We start from the raw sequence: 22,751 nt of genomic DNA, 5'->3' as shown, positions 1-22,751 counted from the left end.
TCCCCCGTGTCTCTTATTTAAGGATTTTTTTCCTCCCACCACTAGGTCTGCGTGCTGTTTGCATGCTGTCCCAGGGGTCTATATTAGTGGGTACCAAATTTCATTTTTTTAAAAATGTATCCAAAATTACACCAGATTGCAAGTCAACCATTCAAATTTACTAATTTATCAATTGTTTCAGGAATAAAAGAATGGAAGTATTGTATTGTCTGCTGAGACTGAGGCTGTGTAAGTAAGCAAATAATTGCCCATAGAATTAAAGTTATAGAAAATAAGTAGATAACTAGAAGCTCACAAACATATTGGTGAATCAATACTTGAGGGCACATGCCAAGAGGGATCTCACTAAATTTGAATTAATGTTGTAGAATGAGGTTGCCTCGGGAAAGAGATAAGTTTCTGCCGCATAGAGGGAATTACTGAATTTATCAACCAGATACCTCATAGGTCTTAAAAATCTGGAAAACATATTTCAGTATTACCATACTGGACAGTAAATGGAATAACATGTACTGTAGTATTCTAAGCCATATAAATCTATGTTTGAATGTATAACAGAATATTCACAGATGGCATCACATATTGACACAGTTGCCCTTTGTAATATCTAAGGCAGCACCATTATGATTCCATATGAACTGACCTGGACCTCCAGTCATCATTTGGTGCCCCTCTTTATGAAGGGCAGCAACCCAAGAAGTTATTTTCTATGGTGGCTCCCTGCTTGTGGAATGCTCTCCCCAGGGAGAGAAATGATGGGAAGGATACAGTTAAGTTCTGTCTTAAGTCTTCAGGACACTGGTTCCCAATTCCTTCTCCTCCTCAATTTTTTTTTACTACTAATACTGCTGTTTATTTATATACCTCTTTTCAGTCTTCTACTTGTCAGTGAACAAGGCATGGCCTTCCATTTCAAGGAAAAGGAATTATATGAGCAAAGGCATCTGTGGACCCCACTGTACTTTAGTGAAGGCATGTCCATATCCTTGACACATGTTTTTCTATCTCCATCGCCTTCCAGCTGGCCTCCCTTAACTGTCCTTGAGTGACATTATTATTTTCAGGTGCCCTTGGCTACAGAGGAGTGCAGGGATCTCTGAGGAGTTAAGTGTCAGATAACACTCATTATCTCTACCAATATTTAACTGTAAACACTTCCTTGAAATAGAATGCAATCTTTAATGTAGCTTTAGAAGGAATAGCATGCATTACGCCATACAAACTCAGCAGTGGGTTGACTTTTTCTTTCTGAGCATGGAAGAAACTAAATGTATATATTTGTACAGAAGATGCCACAGGGCAGTTTCGGTATTTTGCAGCATGTTATTTCTTCCTCCCCCGTCCAGTAGACTTCCTACCAGTACAAAATCACAGTGGAAAATAAGATTCAAGCTGCCTCAACCTTTGCCTCCTGCCATCCATTCAGCAATCCAGCTGTTTTAGCTCTTAACCCTCTTTCAAAGAATTTCTGACTCATTGCTTTGGCTATACTGTAACAGAAGTGCTCCAACTGTCGAGGATTTGAATATCTTTTAAAGACTTTCAAGCTTGCTTTTGCTTTGGGGTTTTCTGAGTAACAATGAATAAAATGACCTATTTGATTAGCTTGCAAGTTCATGTAAATATAACATAGCCCTTGGGAGTTTTGAAATCATTTTTCAACTGAGCAAGGTAATATTTTTTTACATGTAATTGTCTTTCAGAATGAATACACTTTTTTAACCTCACAAAAAACCCCAACCCACTAGACAATGAGCGATATCCAACCAAGTCAGAGTACACCCATTGATTTAGATATTGCTAATTATGCTATATGGCTGAAAGAACATGTTAAATTAACATCCCACTTATTCAGAATTAAGCCCTGGTATATTCAATAGGGCTTATTCCCCAAGAACTAAGCTTAAATGTTAAACTGGAGCCATTGTATCCAAGCTGTTATTTGTATAAAATTAACAGATAATATTGCAAACTATTAACAGGGATGAAAGAGTGGATACATAAAAAAAATACCTTAAGACTTTCACCACTTCTTTCATTTTCACAGATTCTTTAGTCATGAACCACTATGCATGAGTGTTCACAAATGCGTGTTCAACTTGTACGCCATACACTGGAATTATTATTATTTTTTAAATAATTTTTATTAACTGGCCAATCAAATCAAATTAAATCACATCACATAAATTCCGAATTACAAAGCCGAATTTTAAATTTTGTTGGGGGAACCCATATTTCAAGATCCGAAGGGGGATTCTGATCATCTTCTTGCTACTGCATTAATGTCCAAATCAGACCAAATCAGTCCAAATCAGACCAAATCAGTTCATAATTCTATCCAGTCTTATCTTGCTGTTTCCACATCACATCTTATTCATATATTTTCTCTTTTTTCTTTATGACCTCTTCTGATAGTCTCCTTAAGCCGATAAACACCAATATTAATCCTGTGTGAATTTTTCCGTTCTTCCAATCCTCAAATCGAGATGGTTTCCATATATCATGGCCTTCATAGATAACATCGCTCTTTCCATCATTTTTCTCGCAAAACTGTCACTCTTAAGTCCCTCTGAGGAGTTTCACCCACCATATAAAAGCAGCTCTATTTCTCTCTTTCTCCTCCCAGACTCAAAACCTCCGACAGAACTTCCCAAAATGGCGATGGCATTTTTAACTGCGTCATTCCAAAGCTCTTATACATTCCACGCTCTTCTTAAAACATGCTTTGGTTTGAAAGTTTATCTCCACACAGCCTTAAATCCACAGCTTAAGTCCTTAAAACGACATTTCTGACTCGTGAGGGGAGGGGATTCTTGTTTAATCACATAAGAAAAGAAAGGAAAGTTTGTTCCCCCTCCCCCATCAGTCATTTGCCATACCGTATCTTGGCGTATCTTCTCATGATTTATTCTTGTCTTGTTTTATCAGAGATCTCTTCTGTAAGCAGTCTTTACTCCCCCTCCTTCCTTGAAATATTGCATTCCTTCATCCAAATTGTTTCTTTTGAAGTTCTTGCAGCTAGTGGCGCAGATCAGGGACGGCGTCCAGGAGTGCCGGAATCCCACAGGAGGGCTTTGTGCCTAGTGCCCCCATCCCCACAATTTCGGGGGTGGTATAGGGCACAGCAGGCAAGGGCAGTCCCCCCCATCCGGGGGGGTAAGGAGGCTAATTACCCCCATCATAGCCTTCAAATTACCTCGTGTGGGTCGGAGAGATGTTATTGTCAGCCATCTTCCGATACGCCCCCTAGTGGGGCCCCCATACACTGGAATTAGCAGCAGTGGTTGGTGTGGTGGAGCAGAGCCACAGAGTTGCCCTCCTGACACTGGGGAGCAACCTTCAATCTACCTGGATGAGGATGGGGCTGAGTACAGCTGTGGTGAGGTTGGGGCTACACAGAGCCAACCTGGTGCACCCACTAGTATACTCATACAGCCCTAATCTCACTGCTGCCCTGTCCCATTTAGGCGAGATGCTGCCACACTGGTGTCAGGATTCTGACCCTGAGGCTCTGCCCGTCTGCATCAGCCATAACTGAGCATTAGTGTAAACTGCCCAATAGTCTTGAAAAGTGTTTGGGACTTGCACAGGAGGGCAGTGTGGAGCTGCAGCAGATTAGATTATGTCCTATAATTAGGGCCATTGGTATAGTCTCAAAAAGGCAGCACCTTCCATTTAGATCAGACCTTTTTGGCTAAGCAGGCCAGGTCCCCACCCCACCTGTCCCCATCCCTTTTTAACAATTTTAACAGGTGGACAGGACAACCCACCTGCCAATCTCCTGACAGATGATTGACTGGTGGGCTGTCCCAACTCCCTGTCAAAGTCCCTCGTGCAGCACCTTCTAAGAGCTTCAATGCCAGCAGGCTGACAGGTGCTTGGGAAATACAAGGAGCATTGCAACATGCCTAGCACAGGACTAGAAGGCTGCTCTGTAGCGATTGGCTGCACTATTAACAATTATTAAGAACTGGTCAGCTGTTGCTATTTTTTCTATATTTGTTGACTTGCAATGGATTACATTTATTGCATTGTTATTTTTCTGTTGTAAGACACCCTGGAATGATTTTATGAAGGTCAGAATAAAAATGTTTTAAATAAATAAACACATAAAGTTGATTCACAAGATCTGCTGTTGAAGATGCTGTACACCTTTATACCCTTGTTAGAGCATGATCAGATTTTGATAATGCACATAATGAAGATAATTTTGTATTCTTGAAGTGCTTTTCTCACTACAAGTGCAACAGCTGGCGTGTGTTATTTCTCTTGCAGTAACTTGCATCCATACAAGTGTATGCATGGCTCTGTTACAATACAGAGCACATATTTACTGACTAGTCGAATCTACAGTAAAAACTGAGAGACACAGCAATATTTAAGATCCAGCTAATTATCATTTGGTTGCAGGTGACTAATAGCTTCCTTCAGTAATCCACCACTGCGCACGCACACAAAAGTGCTACTGAAGGTTCCTTCATGAAAATAATCCTTATTTCTTTTCCAAGTTCACAGCTGTGTACACTGCAGGCAGTAACTAATGAAACACTTAAAATATCTGTCTCTTCATACTCCAAAAGCTTATGAAGCTATGAGCCACGTGGAAGGTCCAATTCTGCCCTTCTTGCTGAAGATAAAAAATTGTTCCCTTCTCCTCCACTTTCAGGATTTGGAAACAACCATACTACAGTGTCTTTTGCATTCTCTCTTTCCAAAGATAACTTAGAACTGATTGCGGTAATATCTGTGGCAGCTACCTTGCTTTTCTTGTAGGTCCACACTTTATGTTGCTTCGGATGAAATCCATTACCTTTTCACTATCATCCACACAGTAAATGACTCGCTCATGCTACACTAAGATGAAGCAGCGTTTCACAAGGGCACTCTAGGCTATCTCTTTCCATTTGGGGAAACAGAAGGAATCACCAATGACGGGCTGTTCATTGCCCATTTAATGCCATCCCACAGGCAATGCTTGTAACTACATTGTCAATGGATTTTTTCTTGTCTAATAAAATTGGATTTAACAGAAAACAACGACCAGCAGATATGAGCCTTACAGCAATCAGCAAGGGCACTCCCAGACACCAATCTCTTGCCTGCCTGCTTGAAGCAGAAGTGGCAGATCCTAAGCTATGTAGAGGCAGTACCATGGCACACTCCTTATTGTACATGTTTTTCTAGTCACTGCCTCCTGCACCTCCTGTTTTATCCTAGAGCATGGAACAAAGAATTGCATAAAGCACTCATGTCCTCAGTTGTGCCAACACAGAGATTTCCCATCAGGGATGGTGGAGCAGCTCAGCCCAGCTATGTAAGGGACTCTACTGGCTCCTCAAGTCACTTGATTCCCTAAGGGCAGAAAGATACACTATACCCCCTAACACCTGCAAAGATCCAGCCAGCTGTTCCCTTTGCTTACAGAGTAATATAGTGGTAGCAGAAGTAAGGTGCCTGGATGCTGACACTGGAGTTCCCGTTTCAAGATCCCCAGTTCCTCGCCTGATAATCTGTAAGGAAAAGTTTAATTCAAAAAAATCCTTTTATTCTACCCTCTAAGTTAAACATCTTTCCCTCTGTCATAAGCAGAGTAAGTGCTAAGCATACGTGGGAGGCTCAGGTTACAGAGAATTTCCTCGCCGGCAATAATATGACAGGAGATGGCAAAGGTCAATCTTTATCCGAGTGATGTTACATGTTCAGTCTACACACAGGGCCCCAGCTGTCAGAACACAGAATGGTAGACTAGTGGTGCTTAGAAGCATTCAGCCAGCTTTCATTCCTTTAGAGCACTCTCATTTGTGTGTAATACAGGCACACACACACACGTCCATATATTGTTGCAAACCTGAGGAGAAGGACAGTTGTTTTTTAGTGCCATCTAAGTCACTCAGAGTGTTTTAAAGGACAAGCCACACAGCTTATACTGTGTATGTTGAGCATGTTGCAATCAGGCATACTCTTTTTCTTTACTAAGCAGTTTAGAAAAACTAATAATTTATTTCTGAATAACTTCTGAACAGTATTGTTTTTTTCCGCAAAAGCAAAATTCTGCTTAAAGACGTGTAATACACTACTAAGCTAGTTACAGATAGGTAGCCGTGTTGGTCTGCCATAGTCAAAATAAAAAAATTCCTTCCAGTAGCACCTTAAAGACCAACTAAGTTAGTTCTTGGTATGAGCTTTCGTGTGCATGCACGAAGAAAGCTCATACCAAGAACTAACTTAGTTGCTCTTTAAGGTGCTACTGGAAGGAATTTTTTTATTTTGACTACTAAGCTACTAAGTTATATATTGTCCTAATCCCTTTGTTGCATCTAATGGAACAAGCAAACCATTGAGGTGCTGGCACTGCTGTGCACTATAAACTGGTATAAAGCATTTGCTATGATCCACCAAGGAAGAACTATGTGTTTATGCCAATCTGGCAATGGAAAATTTATGTTGTGCCCCACTTCCCTTAATTCCCTAAACCATAACCTCTTACATTTCTCCCATGAAAATAGGGACATCCCATTCCATAATGATAATTTTACTATTTATACCCCACACACCTTTTTGGGTTGCCCCAGTACTCCGAGAAGCTTCCAACATATGTAAAAACATAATAAAACATTAAATATAAAAAACCTTCCCTATACAGGGTTGCCTTCAGACAGCTCGGGGGTTCGATAACTCCATACCCTCCAACATTTCTCCAATGAAAATAGGAACATTCTAAGGAAACGTGGGACACTCTGGGATCAAATCAGAAACTGTGATGGCTTCTCTAAATCAGGGACGTCCCTGGAAAACGGGGACACTTGGAGGGTTTGCCTAAACACGAGCTTATTTTGCTTAATGGTAAATCCTGCCCTATTGCCCTCCCAAAGCAACTTGCGGGGGGGGGGGTGTTACATGAAACAAGGTACCTGGACTGGAATTGGGCTACAGCCTTTAATGTTATGCTTTTTCCATTAGGTTTCTCAGCACCACTGTTGGTAACGCAAGACTTTGACAAAACATGTTATAATTCAAAAGGCTATGGATAGGGTTGTTAACTTTTTTCTTTTGACAGTGCTCCAGCACAGTGCCCTTAATAGCAGTTTGACATATAGAGAAATTTCCTCATCAGTCCAGCTCCAAGCCTTCAAAAGTTTCACCCGCTAAATTTCTACAGGTCAGACAACTGTGAAAGGTATAGGAGTTGTGCCAAAAGAGGAAGATGACTCAAGCTGTGGCTGTTGCCCAGCAAGAGGAACTGGCATCCATTTTTCTCACATAAATTACCTCCCTAATATAGTTTGCTTAAGGGAGCCATTCACTTAGAAAGAATTTTGAGTACAAAGTTCTATATAGTAGTTATGAAGATCTACATTTTGGCTTGTCTCTTGGAAAGATAAAGTAAGAGAATGTTTATCTGGCTGTTTAATTCTTTTCCCCAAGGAGCTTCAAGCATGCCCTTTCCACCATAAGTATAATACATATTCCACTCTATAGACTATAATACAAACTCTGTAGAGAGGTCCAAGCTGCATAATTATCCCCTCGCAAGAAAAGAGAGAATAAACATGTATATTGAGCTTCCACACATACAGCCCTCTGTGTGCATGAGAATCACACATTTGAATGTATAAGCATCTGTGTGCATAGGGATCCACATTCAAACTAACATTTCAAAGAAAGCAATGCAATGCAAATAGGTATCATCCACACTCAGATGTACATTGGATGCATATTTTGATATTTATCTAATTTATGCTGGTGATACTTGGATGCTTGATGCACATAGATCAGGGGTCAGCAAACTTTTTCAGCAGGAGGCCGGTCCACTGTCCCTAAGACCTTGTGAGGTGTCCTTGTGGGGGGCCGGACTATATTTTTGGGGGGGAAATGAATGAATTTCTATGTCCCACAAACAACTCAGAGTCAAAATAAAGAAATTCCTTCCAGTAGCACCTTAAAGACCAACTAAGTTAGTTCTTGGTATGAGCTTTCGTTCTTGGTATGAGCTTTCATGTGCATGCACACTTCTTCAGATACCTTCAGATACAACTCAGAGGTGCATTTTAAATAAAAGGACACATTCTACTCATGTAAAAACACATTGATTCCCGGACCATCCGCAGGCCGGATTTAGAAGATGATTGGGACGGATCCGGCCCCTGGGCCTTAATTTGCCTACCCATGACATAGAGGCTTGATTAAGCACACAGGTCTCCTTAGACGGATCAGGTATTTGTTTTGTTTTTAAGAGTTAAGTTGCTGTAGCTTCAGCTGAAAAGGTAAAACTCACTGCCATTGCCTCAGAAAAAGTACATAGTCACGTTCTCTAATATACAATGCTGAAATCAGTCCTAGACTTACCTTACGAGCATTGTGTCAAGGGCAGGAGTAAGTGAATAACTTGGGTGGCTATTGGTTTTAGGTATAGATGGAAAGTTATCCGACAGCACTTTTGTACTTTTATGGAGAACCATGAGACAATCCTGCCTATCCACAGGATTTGCTTAAATGATTTAAAAAAATAATCTAGTGAAATACAAGTGGGATTTTAAAAAGCCACATTTACCCATTCAGTCATAATAAAAGATGCAATGTTTCCCAGTAGAACCTGTGGAATAATTAAACTAAATTTCCAAAATTATTCTAGTGTATTCAATTACATATTTTAATTACTTTAGAAAAAACAACTCACAATGTTAATGAAGGAGACAGTAGTAGGAATCATGGTAGAGGACAGGTTTCCTGTTCATGCATTCCAAAAGCCTTATTAGAAAATGTAAATCAAATATTTGATGAATACTAAGAGCCTTTGGGATGCTACAATTAACATTACCGTTGTGACACCAGGAATCAGGTTGAAATATAACTGAAGTCAGTTAAGGTAAGTGGATTTCAGTGCCAAAGGGAACATTAGCTCTTTTTAAGAGGCCCCCCAGAGAGTTGCCTGGCATTAAAAAAACATTTTAACTACACAGAAATTGTGATGTAAACCAACCAAGGCTGCTAGAAATTCAAGTTAAAGCTCATCTATGGCCTTTGAAGCTATGGCTGGAAACAATAAAGCATAACTGTGTTAAAACATTCCCAAAAAAGCAGAAGAACACTTGATTTGAGTTCCCTTTGTCCAAATAATAATTTATTCAACCTTTGTAAAAAAGAAAACAAGAATGGCTTTGTGCTGGTATCATTGGATATCAACAATACATGTAAAATTTTATACTTTGAGGACTGCAGTGCCATGAACACTTGGGTAACTTATCTGTGAATAAACATGAACAGGATTGGGCTGCAAGGCTCATGAATTTAATCCAAAGACTTAAGTGCATGTGGCTAAAGTAACATTATTTTTGTTGGAATCATGCATGTTTAGATTAATATTTTAAGCCACTTGCCCATCAAAAGATGAAGATGGAGATCAGAAATCCAACTTAAAAACAATATTCATATAAAGAGTAAACAAGAACAACCAGCAAAAAAAGAAACACAGCAACAAAAATTTGAGCAGAAAACCAGGGGAACAAATGAAAACATCCTGATCTATAAACCTGACAAATCAAAATTGTTTCCAAGGAACATTTAAAATGCTTGTCATTTGGGGGCCATTTGGAATTCTAAGGAGAGACAGTTGCATAGCCTAAGTGCCACCACCGAAAAGGCCCTGTCTCATGCCCAAAACCACTATGATCAGAAGTAAATGGAGAGCTCCAGAATCTACAACCACCAGTCACAGAAATACACCACCTTCTCTGCCGCCCCCACTCTGCTTTTTTTTTTCCTTTTAATTTATGGAGAGCTTGGAGGTGCTGGCCTGAAAAAGTAAAAAACAAAAACACACTTTCAGAGCTCCAAGGCACTTCCAAAACTTTGGGAGGTGGGGGAGTCTATATTGTGGATCACTATGAATATTACTTTCAATGTGGCCCGGTGAAGCAGTACTATTTACCTTAAATTTGTGCCTTGTCTAAAGCTTTTGCACAGCCTCAGTAGCTATCATCCCTCCATGCCCTTTTCAGCAGAAGCTTTTTCAAGACAGCAAATGGTGATGAATATTTAAAGATGGTTTTTTTTAAAAAAAGAAAACTTTGAAAAATGTTTTGATATTTATATCCCACCCTTCAACACATTATCAGGACAGATTACATGGTCAAGGAATTGAAAAAACACACACACAGTTAGAACACAATCACAAATCAAAATTCCAAAAATTTGGGGAGAAATTAGGATGAGGAGTATTTTGGATGCATTCCTAAAGGGTCTTGCATGTCCTCTCTGCCCCAGTCAGATATTTGTTACAGTCAACTGACCAGTAATACAGAATTCAGACAGAAGAAGCCTGTCACACCTTTTTCCTTGATCAGACCTTGTCAAGAAGTTTGTGGATTTTCCTGTCTGTTGCTATGCAGCCCCCTTCCCTCGAAAGCTACAAGGCATATCATTCATGATTGCTATGAGAGAGCAATTTTCACATGGCTTTGTGTGTGAAGGGGGTTACTGTCAATCTTCTTCAAGTTACTCTTCCTGAGTTACTTTTTCCAATGCAGTCTTACTGTCTTTTGTGAAAAATTGCTTATTTACACATTTATGGGCTCAGAAGGGACACATGAAAAACAACTGGCTGATTAGGTAGCTTGTTTGTTTCCAAACACAATTCAATCTATTGGTTATGATGTTTAAAGACCTATAGGATTTGGGAGCAGGATATATAATACCACACAATTGCCACACAAAATGGCCCACCTAAGAGTTTCTCAGCACCAATCACACTCTAGACTCAAGATGGTGTGTTCAGGCAGCTTATAGCAAACCATGAGCTCCATCAACCAGGCAGCATTATTTGAGGTGGGGGTGGGGAACAGAATATGGTACTTCCACTTCATCTATCTTCACCCTGTAAGGAGTTCAGCCTACACTTGAGTAGGAGCCTGGCAGAGACACATGCCTGACTGACATGTTCTCTCCCTCCTGGTTGAGGAGCTTCAAAAGCTTTCTTCTGCCCAAACATCACAGCAACCAATGTCAACAGACACCGACACACTTAGGGATCCGCAGAGTCTTCACAACTTGTGTGACAGACCTCAGCAACTTAGCTTTTTGGCTAATCTTTTAATTTAATTACATATAAACACACATGGAGCACTGCAGCATGGCTCCTTCCCTCTCTCTCTAGCATCAGACAGCAAAGAGAAAAGGAATAAAGGACAATAGTCCTACTTCATGGAACACAGTAACACAAACATCCTGTCTCCGTCAGTTCCCACTCTGTGGAGTCAAAACATATACCGTCATGTGATAGACAACAATCCCATGACTGCAATCATGGAGCAGGAATTCTAACATCCTCCCCCAGTTCATGAGCTGTGCTGCAGTCATCTGTGTAACTGCAACAACCATGCAGATGTCATACACACAGTATATCCCTGTAGCACCCGTTCCACCCTTGGAACTACCTGCAACTGGTTTAGCCTTAGGCCTCCCCATCTTGTACTTCTGACTAGTCTTGGCGTCATAGCTCTTATCCACTGCTCTTAGGGTAAAGCCACAACAATAAGATACAAAAAACAAACAAACAAAAACTAGAATGCCTGGAAGAGTAAGGTGGCTTGTCCTCTGAGGATTTTTACTAACAGATCTGGTTTTATAGAGCGCATAACACTTAACAATGCATGTGAAAATGTTGCATAGTCACACAACACTCACGACATAGAACACAACAAATTGCTCACAAAACTACGGTAGGGAATGATAAATAAATAAATCAAATGCTCTCTTTGGTAAGAAACCTCTACACTTATCTCTCTGAAATATAGCAGGCTTCATCCCCTGAGAAGAACCTACATTGCCTGCAGTTTCCTTCAAATGGGGGGGGGAGGCATTTATTGATGTTCTCATTCTAGTCAATAAAGAAGCCATCCAAGTCTTCAGAAAATGAGGTGCCCTCAGCTCCAAGATGAAGCACAGTGTCTGTCCAAGCCTCTGAGGGCAAGGTGACCCAGCTGTCCAAGTGAGTCAGGTTCCAAGCCCATTTTTGTTTTTTATACAGCCCTAACAACCACTGGCTCATTTGAATTACTCAGCAGCATAATGTAGCTTTTAAATATTACTTAAATAAATAAAGTGCACATTCCTTCAACAATTTAAACCCCCCCCCCTTTGCCTAAGAATAGCATTCTCTACTGCCTCTGAACAAAAACATCCAGAAAATCTCTTACCTTCTAATACCATTTTCATTGTATTGTTCATTTCAGCCAGGGTTGGGAAAAGGCCACAATCTCTGAAGAATTTAGGTAGCTCGTTTCTATCCATCTCTTTCAAGAAGTCTCTCTTGGTAAACATCGTTTCGTAAACTAGAATGTAAAATAATGTATATGTACATTTTTATTAGGTGACAACTTTAACAAATCTTGAATTTTCCGTATCATTTTAAATCAGATTTTTTAAAAAATAAAATAAACAGTATTTATGAGTAGTATTTTTCAAAATACTAAAGTTAACAGCATAGTTGCATTACCTTCTCAAATGCAAAACAAATTATACAAAGCAAAGAATGAGTGGGGTGAGGTGTCATCCACACATAGCATGGTATAGGGGTGAAGTATACTATGGAAAATGGTATTTCAGGAGCTCTTGCAATTGCAGGTCTTAACCCTCCCGTAGACTATAACTCATTGCATAAATGGGAGAGAAAGCTGGAGAGAGAGAAAATTCTCTTTTCTCATCTTTCATTGATTCCACTGCTGTTCCTATTCCCTACTAATGGACAAGAGAAGGAACAGGGAAGTGGTTTGGAGGGCTGGGGGTAGGTTGTGGCTTTGGGGGGCCAGGGAAGTAGGAGAAGCAAGAAGGAGGGTGTAGGAGTTCCTCTCTTTTGTTTAGAGGTGGTTTTTTCCTCAGGTGTTTTTTTTATCTAACTCTGGAGCAGGGAAATTGAAGGTGGGGTTTTTGAACCCTGAAATGTCATATCCAAGTCAGGCTCAGGTGAACTCCCACAATATCCCTAATTAAAAGGAACAGGAAAGCCTGCTTCTTCAGAGCACTCTATGTGTTTGTCAGTGTGAACACAAATTCAAGAACAGGATGCATTTTTTATTTTATTTTATGGATCAGCTTTAGCTACTCAAAACGATTTTTCTAAAGCTGAGTGGTTCTTATTCAACAGCCATAAGCACTCAGAGCAAAATAAAATAAATGCATTCTGCTGTTATATAGAATTATCTCCAGATGAGATATAGGTTCAATTATAGTGTTTATGAGAAGACGCTGGAAACTTAGGTCGGATGCTGTCTCCATAGGTGAAATCAAACAATGTGAAATCAAACTCTATTTACACTTAGGCCAACAAGGCTGTTAGCTCATCAAAACTGAATGTATAAAATTCTTCTTTCATCTCATCTCCAAACTCTGGTGCCTGGTAGACACCCTTTTGGAGTTTCAGAGCTTTCAGGACTTTTGAAATGGGACTAGAACTCATTTAAGAAAACATTTGGGACACCATGCATGAAAGCGTTGCAGAGGAATGATATGACTACTAGGGGTGGAAGTGAATTGAGTCACCAAGGTCTGTTTCTGAAGGCTGTGCATTTCTTCTGGCCATCAAGCAAAAGAAGAACGAGCTGAAGGGGAAGAGCCAACGTGCTCCTTTCTTGTGACTAATCACCTAGGGCACAGCCTGTGGCCACCAAGATCTGCAGGCCCAATAAGAATATAAAGAATTATATAACTGGACCTCTTGTTAATGCTGTTGATTATGAAGCCTGAGACAGTGTAATATAAAAGTGTGTGCCTTGGTAAAAGAACAGTCTTTCCGGATATAATAGTTTACATTTTTTTTATCAGTAGTGTGCTTGTTTTATATAAGTTTTAACAGTGGATTTGTGATATTGCTTTTAAAAGTGGGGGGGGGTGCAGTACTTTTAAACTATTTGTGTTTTATAATGGGTAATACCAAACACTCAGGTAGTCCCAGACTTATCTCTCTGTGTCTAAATCTAAAGAGAGCAGAATTGAGTCTGCCCCCCCCCCTGTTTCTCCAACAATCCCCTTTGAGTTTTAACGTTCCTGTTAGATATCCTTTTGCAGTATTTGATTCAGGTGCTACAGGGTTGGCAGTGGCTTCTGACCAAGCTGCCACACTTTCACCTGAGGCATTTAAAGCTGCTCCTACACTTGACTCGGATAATGTCATTATATATCCATACCTGAGGCAGCTAAATTTGCTCCATCTAATCCAATTTCTAATAGTGAGGATGAGAACATTTTGGGTAAACTGTGTTACAGACTACAACTCTGTGCCTAGGTAGAGTGCCAGTCCACCTGCTCCCAATAATGTCACAGTGTTGTCAGGTGTGGAAAATCCAGAGTGAGAAATCAACTTGTCATTGTCAAAAGTACACTTACAAATCAGGGGGAGGCATATCCATCAGTCCTACCTCTCTCAGATAGTCCTAGATGTGCACCTGATGAGGCAGTTGCCACAACAGAGGCCCTGCCCCCAATCTTGGGTTGTGTATGCTCCCTATTTCGGCTGCACAAAAGCAGGTGAAGACTCTGCCTCTGTGTAACTGAAATATACTCAGAGTCGAGAGTAGATTTCATGCTCTTTATTCAGCTCATAGTGGTGAGGAGGAATGGAAGTTCCCCCAGAATGTCTGCTTTATGTACATTATTTACACAATGGGCCCCAAGTGATTGGCTAATTCCGGGATTCACCTGTAGGCCAGTCAGGTTGCGGATTCACTTCCACCTGGAGCTGGATTGGGTGGCTCCTGTGGACCAATCAGACTGCTGCATTCTGAATCCTATTGTTATAGGACCAATCAGATTGCTGCCTTTTGGATCCTATTCAACTCAGTACATAACAGTAACCTTCTGCTGCTTCCGCTTTAATCCTCTTATGGTCCAGGAAGACAGTGGAGCAAGAGAGGTGGGGGCAGGAGGAGGCGGTGCAGAAACCCTTGACTCTCCACCAGCCTAACTTATCGTTGCTTCCTTCACTCTCCAATCCTCCTGCATCTTCTCCTGCCTCTGCCTCTTGTCTTCTGGCTGTTACAGGTTCCCCCCATTCACTGATCCCTTCTTCCAAGTCAATCTCCAACTCCACTTCTCCTGGTGCCCACCCCTCAGTATCCATCCTGTCCCTGACAAATAATATTTCATGCCTTGACAAACTATGTATATATTTCTTGCTACTGTTTCTATATAAGGCAGAGGGCCTTCTCAGTGGTGGCGCCCACCCTGTGGAATGCCCTCCCACCAGATGTCAAGGAAATAAACGATCTGACTTTTAGAAGACATCTGAAGGCAGCCATGCTTTTAATGTTTGAAGTTTTATTCTGTTTAATATTCTTGTGGGAGCCACCCAGAGTGGCTGGGATAACCCAGCCAGATGGATGGGATATAAATATATTATATTATTATTATTATTATTATTATTATTATTATTATTATTATTATTATTTCCATTTTCACTATGCTGATTCCTCCACTATTGCAGTCTGCATTCAGAGAGTGCTGCTCCAGGTCTCTCTCTCTCTCTCTCTCTCTCTCTCACACACACACACACACACACACACACACACTCCCTGGATATGCATGTACTGATATAAGATATTCAGTGGTTAACTTCATCCTTTTTATGTGTAACTGTACCTATTAATATTTTGAAGATGTAGGCAAATTCTAAGAATTGGGCCGGGGGGCAGGGAGGCTTGGTAATCTTATCATTAAATAAGAGGTAGTCACTGGGTTTTGTTTTATTTTTTTTCATTTCATTTTACAGGACAAGCTTTCTACCAGGATGCTGAGGGTAGCCAACCTGCTATTTAATTCATCAGCAGCCAACTCATATTAAAGGTAACACCAACACCAAATAGAATTTGCCTACACCCACCCACATCAAGGACTAACACACATACACACAATTCAGAGAATAGTATGAAAATTGCTGGTGTGCAGATTTCAGCCCAGCACTAGATCTCCTTGCTGTCACTAGATATATTCACTGTCAACACAGAATGGTATGATCACTGCTACTTCAGCTACTTTACTAGTTCCACTGCTTAACTTCAAAGTAATACTTTATATTTATCTATTACCCCCTTTTCAACATTTAGCATCACTAGTGTGATAGATGCTGCTATATCAAGCATAGACTGTTGCTTTGCACAGTAATTTCCACTAAAGAAGCTGAGGGCAAAGTGGATGCTGAATATTTCCTCCACCTGTCACTCCCTATCCCCTCCCTGAGTCCCTTTCCAGAAACTTCCCTCCAGCTGGACTTATTTCCCATTTTGAATACCAGACTGGAGTGGGAGAAGCATATGGAGAAAGGAGTTGGGGGAGGGGGGCAATAAAACAATGGACAGCATTTTCAGCAAAGCTCTTCCACCCTCTAATGGTAATAACTAAATCCACCCCACCCCCTGTGCTTTATTACTGTTTGGTGGTGAACTGCATTGGAAGATATAGGACTCCCACCATCCCATGCAGTTCTAACCACAGAACCTGACAGAACACACAGTTGTGCATCTCAGACTGGGTTTCCCCCATCATCTGCTACCTTATCCTTTTAACAGGAAACTTGGGACAGTGTACCTATGTTCTACCAGTGAGTTATGGTACCTCCACATAAGAGTCTCATAATGTTAATACAGTGGTACCTCGGGTTAAGTACTTAATTCGTTCCGGAGGTCCGTTCTTTTTTTTCCTTCCAATTCATAAAGAAGAGTGTATTTTATTTCAGACTTAAAACAAAACTATTACAGCATTCCAAACAGTGTTCCTCTTTACTTTCTTAGTCTTATGTTGCTCTCTCTATCTGTACTACCTCCCCACACTCAAGGACCAACTGCCCTAACTGTCACTCTATTACCAACTGCCTTTCCCAACCAGCCAACCCACTCAAAAACCAACCAGCCGATCTAAAGAAGAGAGGGATAAAATTTTGGGTTGGCACTACGAGAAGATCTTGGTAATACATCAGTCAAGAGTGGAAATATTTAAAGATATTCCAAAACACCTTTTGGACCTCAGGTTTAATTTTGGAGATTTGGTTGCTCTGTTGAGAAGGAACAAAATTATCTTCAGGTGGGATATCTCTAGATTTGTCTGGCAGGGCAAGAAACCTCGAATAAAATTTAAGATACTAACAGATGCTAAAGAAAGAGGTGGATTTGCCCTGCCAGACCTTAAACTTTATTATGAATCAGCCTCATTTTGTTGGCTGAGAGAATGGATGCTTCTTGAAAACACGGATGTGTTGGATTTGGAAGGTTTCAACAACGTTTTTGGTTGGCATGCATACATGTGGTATGATAAGGTTAAAGCACACAGAGCGTTTAAAAACCATATTGTCAGAAAAGCATTGTTTAATGTTTGGATAAGATATTAGGATTTGTTAGAAAACAAAACCCCAAGATGGTTGTCACCAATGGAAGCAAAGGCTCAGAAAAAACTCAATATGGAGGCCAAATGGCCGAAGTATTGGGAAATCTTGGAACAAGTGGGAGACAGATTAAAACTGCAGAGCTTTGAAAAATTAAAAAACAGAGTACAAGATTGGCTCCATTATTATCAAATAATGGAGGCATATAATTTGGACAAAAAATTAGGCTTCCAGGTGGAAAAATCAAAATTGGAAACAGAATTGTTAGACCCTAAAGTCAAGAATTTGTCAAGAATGTATAACTTGCTGTTGAAATGGAATAGTCAAGATGAAACGGTGAAATCTGCCATGATTAAATGGGCACAAGATGTTGGACATAATATTATGATGGCTGACTGGGAACAGCTATGGACCACTGGTATGAAGTTTACGGCATGTAATGCCCTAAAAGAGAATTTAATGAAAATGATTTATAGGTGGTACATAACACCAGTCAAGCTTGCAAAAATTTACCATTTGCCCGATAACAAATGTTGGAAATGTAATGAAACTGAAGGTACATTCTTTCACCTTTGGTGGACATGCCCAAAGATTAAGGCATTCTGGGAGATGATCTATAATGAAATGAAAAAGGTATTTAAATATACCTTTCTGAAGAAACCAGAGGCCTTTCTCCTAGGCATGGTCGGCCAATTGGTGCCAAAGAAGGATAGAATTTTTTTCATGTATGCTACAACAGCAGCAAGAATACTTATCGCAAAGCACTGGAAGACACAAGATCTACCCACCAGGGGAGAATGGCAGATGAAGCTGATGGATTACATGGAACTGGCGGAAATGACTGGCAGAATCCGAGACCAGGGAGAAGAGTCGGTGGAAGAAGATTGGAAAAAATTTAAAGCATATTTACAAAAATATAGCAAAATTACTGAATGTTAGAAGGATGCTGGAATGAAGTTACATGGCTTTAGCAGAAATGTTATAAAGAATTAAGTAAAAATGGATTGTTAATGGGCCAAAGTGTAAAATTTAAGGTCAGATTGGGTTAAGGTAAATTATAGAACAAAAATTGAGTAAGATGGAAAGGATTTGCTGAAATAGCTAAATTGAATTAGAATACAAAAAAGGGAAGTGTGAGGAGGTCGATGAAACAAGTAAATGAAAGGTAAAGATATGGAATATTGGATGTGTGTTTTAGTGTTTTTGTTTCTTTTTGCTGTATTTTTTTATGTTTTTCTTTTTATGTATTGTAATGTAATTTCTTTATTGTTGTCCTTTTTTCTTTTTTCTGTAATCTTTAAACTTTTAATAAATATCATTATAAAAATTTAAAAAAACCAACCAACAAGTCCGTTCTTAACCTGAAACTGTTCTTAACTTGAAGCACCACTTTAGCTAATGGGGCCTCCTGCTGCCACCACGCCGCCGGAGCACGATTTCTGTTCTCATCCTGAAGCAAAGTTCTTAACCCGAGGTACTATTTCTGGGTTAGCGGAGTCTGTAACCTGAAGCCTATGTAACCCGAGGTACCACTGTACATAAGCCTGTATTTCATCTATGGTGGAAAGGTCTTTGAAACAATACTGTAAGCTTTGGAAAGCACAAGAGATGGTTGCATTTTCTGGAAATCTGAAATACTGAGATATAGACAGCATTTTAAAAAGCAAGAGGTACTGCAATTTCAATAATGGTTTGCTCTGAAATATAATATAATATAACCAATACATACATCTTTTGTGGTCAAGATAGTCTTCTAGTTGATCAAATATTAGGGGTGTAGTTGGATCCAAGAGTCCACATCGGCGTTTAATGCGAAGCATCACTTTGCGATATTCCTTTACAACAGCTAGTAAACTTGGTCCATGGCTCCTAGCCTACAATTACGCAAATATTTTGTTTTCATTTATTTAAAAGGGAAAGGATTATAAATTATTAGTGTGTAAGGTAAGAAACTCTTAGAGGTGGTGAACAGAGACAAATCCCTTGCAAGTGTGTACAACCACAACTATGTCACACACACATCTAAATGAATGTGATGAGGCAAGTATCAAAGTCTGTTCAAACTATTGCAGAAGTTCTACAAAGCAAAAGTGAAAAAATAAAACAAGAAGCAACAGGTGTTAATGTTTTGGTAGGGGGGAAAATTATTACCAACGTGCAAGAGCAGACACAGGAGAACACAAGGAAATATTTTATGTATTTTATTTAGTTATAAAAGTATTTATATACTGCCCTCTCATAAAACTTCAAGACAATGTAAAGCAACATTAGAAAAAACTTCAAAAGAAATGCAGGTGGATTAAAAATTACCGTTAACTACAACCAGATATGGGGTGCTATACACTGACCCAGTTCTCATGTAATAGTAAGCCAAGCTACAATTAAGCATGGGGACACACAAATTGAAAAATCATATCTGCCTTGCCTCTCCCCCCCCCCCAGCCTTGCTGCCATCACACTACCCAGAAGTCATGGTTTGGCTTAGAGTTATGTGTGAAACTGGGTTTGTGACTTCTCTTCCCCAAACAAACAAGCCAAGAACATGTGGTTTGTTTAGAGTGAGAAAAACTATGACCTTGGGTTCACACATAATGCTAACGCAAACCATTGCTTACGTCTGGACAGCATGGCAGCAGCAGGACTGGGGAAGAAGGAAGGATATGTGCTTTACATTTTCTATAACACCACACTTGATCATTCACACTAAGCCATACTTATCATTATATGCAAACCATTATATACCTGCACCAATGTTTAAATAAAGGGCACTGCTTGTGGGCCTTCAGTCTATTTAACTGAGATTGTGGCTTCAGGCAGTATACAGTAAGCTACATAGAAAGCTGCCTTATAACCACATCAAGCTATTTATTTTACAGAGAGAGAGAGAGAGAGAGAGAGAGAGAGAGAGAGAGAGAGAGAGAGAGAGATCTACCTACCAAATCAGATTCCTGCTTATCAAATTGCTGGAATGATATAAGGGCCCCAGTCCAGGACATTTTGCCCCTAGAGGCAAAACAAAAACACTGCCTCCTGCCACGGCCACCCCTGCTGTGCACCAGCCACACCACATCTGCCCAGGTGCCCAATGCCACCCGCCACTGCATAGCAAAGGAGGACAAAGCTAAGAAGCACAGGGCACAGGGCCAGAGCCTCCTGCACCAAGGCAACTGCCTTGCCTTGTCTCATGGCAGTGCCAGCCCTGGATAATATTAATGCATAAAAATCATCATGGTCAGCTGATCTGCCTAATGCAAAGGGTTCATAGTTAAGCCTAATCATAGCAATCCTAGCCATGGCATGTCACCTAGCTTCTGATACAATACCTTCAGCCTTAATCTGTGCATTTTGCAACGAACAAGCCATCCTCTGATTGTTTTCTGAATAATAATGGCAGATGAAATATATTTATCCTTGGTTTGTCTTTTTCGGAGGTGTTTGAAAGCTTCAAAGATATCCAAGTGTGGCCCAATCCTTTTGACTTTCTCGTGAACTATACTGAGCGTACGTCTTCTCCTACAAAATATTTTGTTAAAAAACAGAAAAAAGTTTAACATGTATGGAAACAAGGATGAATGCAAATGTTAACAAAATATACATTTCCAATGAAATAGAGAAAACCAGGTGTATTAATTGCATCCATCTGTATAAATTGCAAAGTTGCAATTTATACCCATTTCCTCTGAATCAATCTTTTTAAAGTTGAGACTATAAAACAGCCCCAACATTCACCAAATTTATGTGACTAATTTGAATACATGGGTCATCCTTAAATCTATATTATTTTTCATGTCTTTCTTCACACAAACCCTTTTAGTGACTGCATAATAATAATACATACATACATGCATACATACACAGACATGTGTTGGAAATAGTAGACTGAAAATTCAGGAGAACAACAGAGTAATAGTTTTTCTAAAGCAGTTTTACACCACTCTTCAGCCAAAATAGGTTCCCAGAGCAACTTATAGAGATCAGAAATGTCAGCCCACAGACTTCCTCTGTACAACTCAGTTAGTGCTCAGTCATTGTTGTTGTTTTTAATAACTTTTTATTAGCTATTTTAATAAGCATAATGCAAAGACTGATCCTGCCTCAAACCCCAAGTGTTTCTCCCAGGCTGGAATGTGTCCTTATACTCTGATAATGACTCTTGCTTGCCTGGAAGGAGGATGGGGAAGGGTGAGTACAGAAACCAGCCTCCTGTTCAATTGCACATTTGTTCTGCCAACTTTTGCCTCTGGCCCTCCCCACCATCGGCATGTGGCCCTCAAATGGTGGCCCTTTCTCTTACTATACAGTAGTCCTTCAGCTGGCAGATCTTTGCCACTGGATTGTGCCTTAATGTAGAAGAAAAGCCGAAACAAATTAGAATTCTAAATTCATCAGGTTTAAATGAAGCCCATTGTGATTTTTCTAAGACATAATATTTGAAATGACTTTAAAAAAATAAAATAAACTGTACTTTCATCTACATTGATATATATATTACTTGAATTAAACATTTTGGTTCAGCTATTGCCACTAATTAGTTTTGGCTGATTGTGAAGTATTTTGTATGCCCCATTTATAAAAGCTGTTTACCCATCTGTTAATAGGTTGGAAGTGATTAAGGGACATTTATTTTGGCTGTTGTAAAGGCCAAATAGATTTTGAGCTGAAAATATGTGACTAAACCAGCTGGAGGGGTTGCCAAGTTCAGAATCAGATGTCTGCCTCCTCCCTCTCCAATCACCTACCAACCCACATTCTCTCAAAGCAAATATTCTGCCTCCTTTAACAGGCCCAGCCTTCCTGTTTTGTCCAAATGTAATTTCTAGTGTAATTGCAATTTGCTTTGAGTTGGCTGATGTCCTGTTAAACTGAGCCAAGAGGCTTACACTTGCTGCACAGTGACCTTGAAGAAGAACTTCTGCTACATTCACTGAAATTGTGAGGACCTTCCGTCATATATGGGTTGTAGGCCTATTGGGTACAGTTGCATTTTTTTTGAAGATGGCATTCATCTTTTGGTGGTCTTTTCTTCTAAAATGGAACAGTTGGAGGGTTATACAAAGAATGCAAGGTTTAAAAACAAACCACAGCATAAAGAACATACCTAAAAGCGATATGAAGAGAAAAGTTTGAACATGATGTTATCGAGAAAGAACACAGCAAGGGCTTTGCTGCTGCATCAGGCCAGATGTTTATCTAGTTCAACGTTCTGTTCCCACAGTGGCCAACAAGACAGCACACTCCCCACCTACAAATTCCAGCAACAGGCCTACTGCACCCCCAACAACTCATAGAATCACAGAACTCTACAGTTGGAAGGGACCACAAGGGTTATCTAGTCTAACCCCCTACAACGCAGGAATCTTTCACCCAATATGGGGCTCGAACCCAT

At 40.1% G+C, this 22,751-nt stretch overlaps 1 protein-coding gene across 3 annotated transcripts in view; it reads right to left on the bottom strand.

Annotated features, from left to right (window-relative positions):
* IQCM (IQ motif containing M) overlaps positions 1 to 22,751 on the bottom strand; it is a 91,935-nt gene that overhangs the window by 37,440 nt on the left and 31,744 nt on the right. For all 3 annotated transcript variants that reach the window (XM_081208431.1, XM_081208433.1, XM_081208432.1), the window contains exons 8-10: positions 20,689 to 20,878; positions 19,095 to 19,239; positions 12,195 to 12,329 (exon numbers count right to left, since the gene is read on the bottom strand). In XM_081208431.1, the coding sequence (XP_081064557.1) occupies positions 12,195 to 12,329; positions 19,095 to 19,239; positions 20,689 to 20,878 (470 nt within the window). The remainder of the gene's footprint in view (positions 1 to 12,194; positions 12,330 to 19,094; positions 19,240 to 20,688; positions 20,879 to 22,751) is intronic.

This window comes from Podarcis bocagei (genome assembly GCF_964188305.1).
Source record: "Podarcis bocagei genome assembly, chromosome: 9".
NCBI lineage: Eukaryota > Metazoa > Chordata > Lepidosauria > Squamata > Lacertidae > Podarcis > Podarcis bocagei.
The sequence above is the reverse complement of the archived record's forward strand: the minus strand, read 5'-3'. Positions and strand labels throughout refer to the sequence as shown.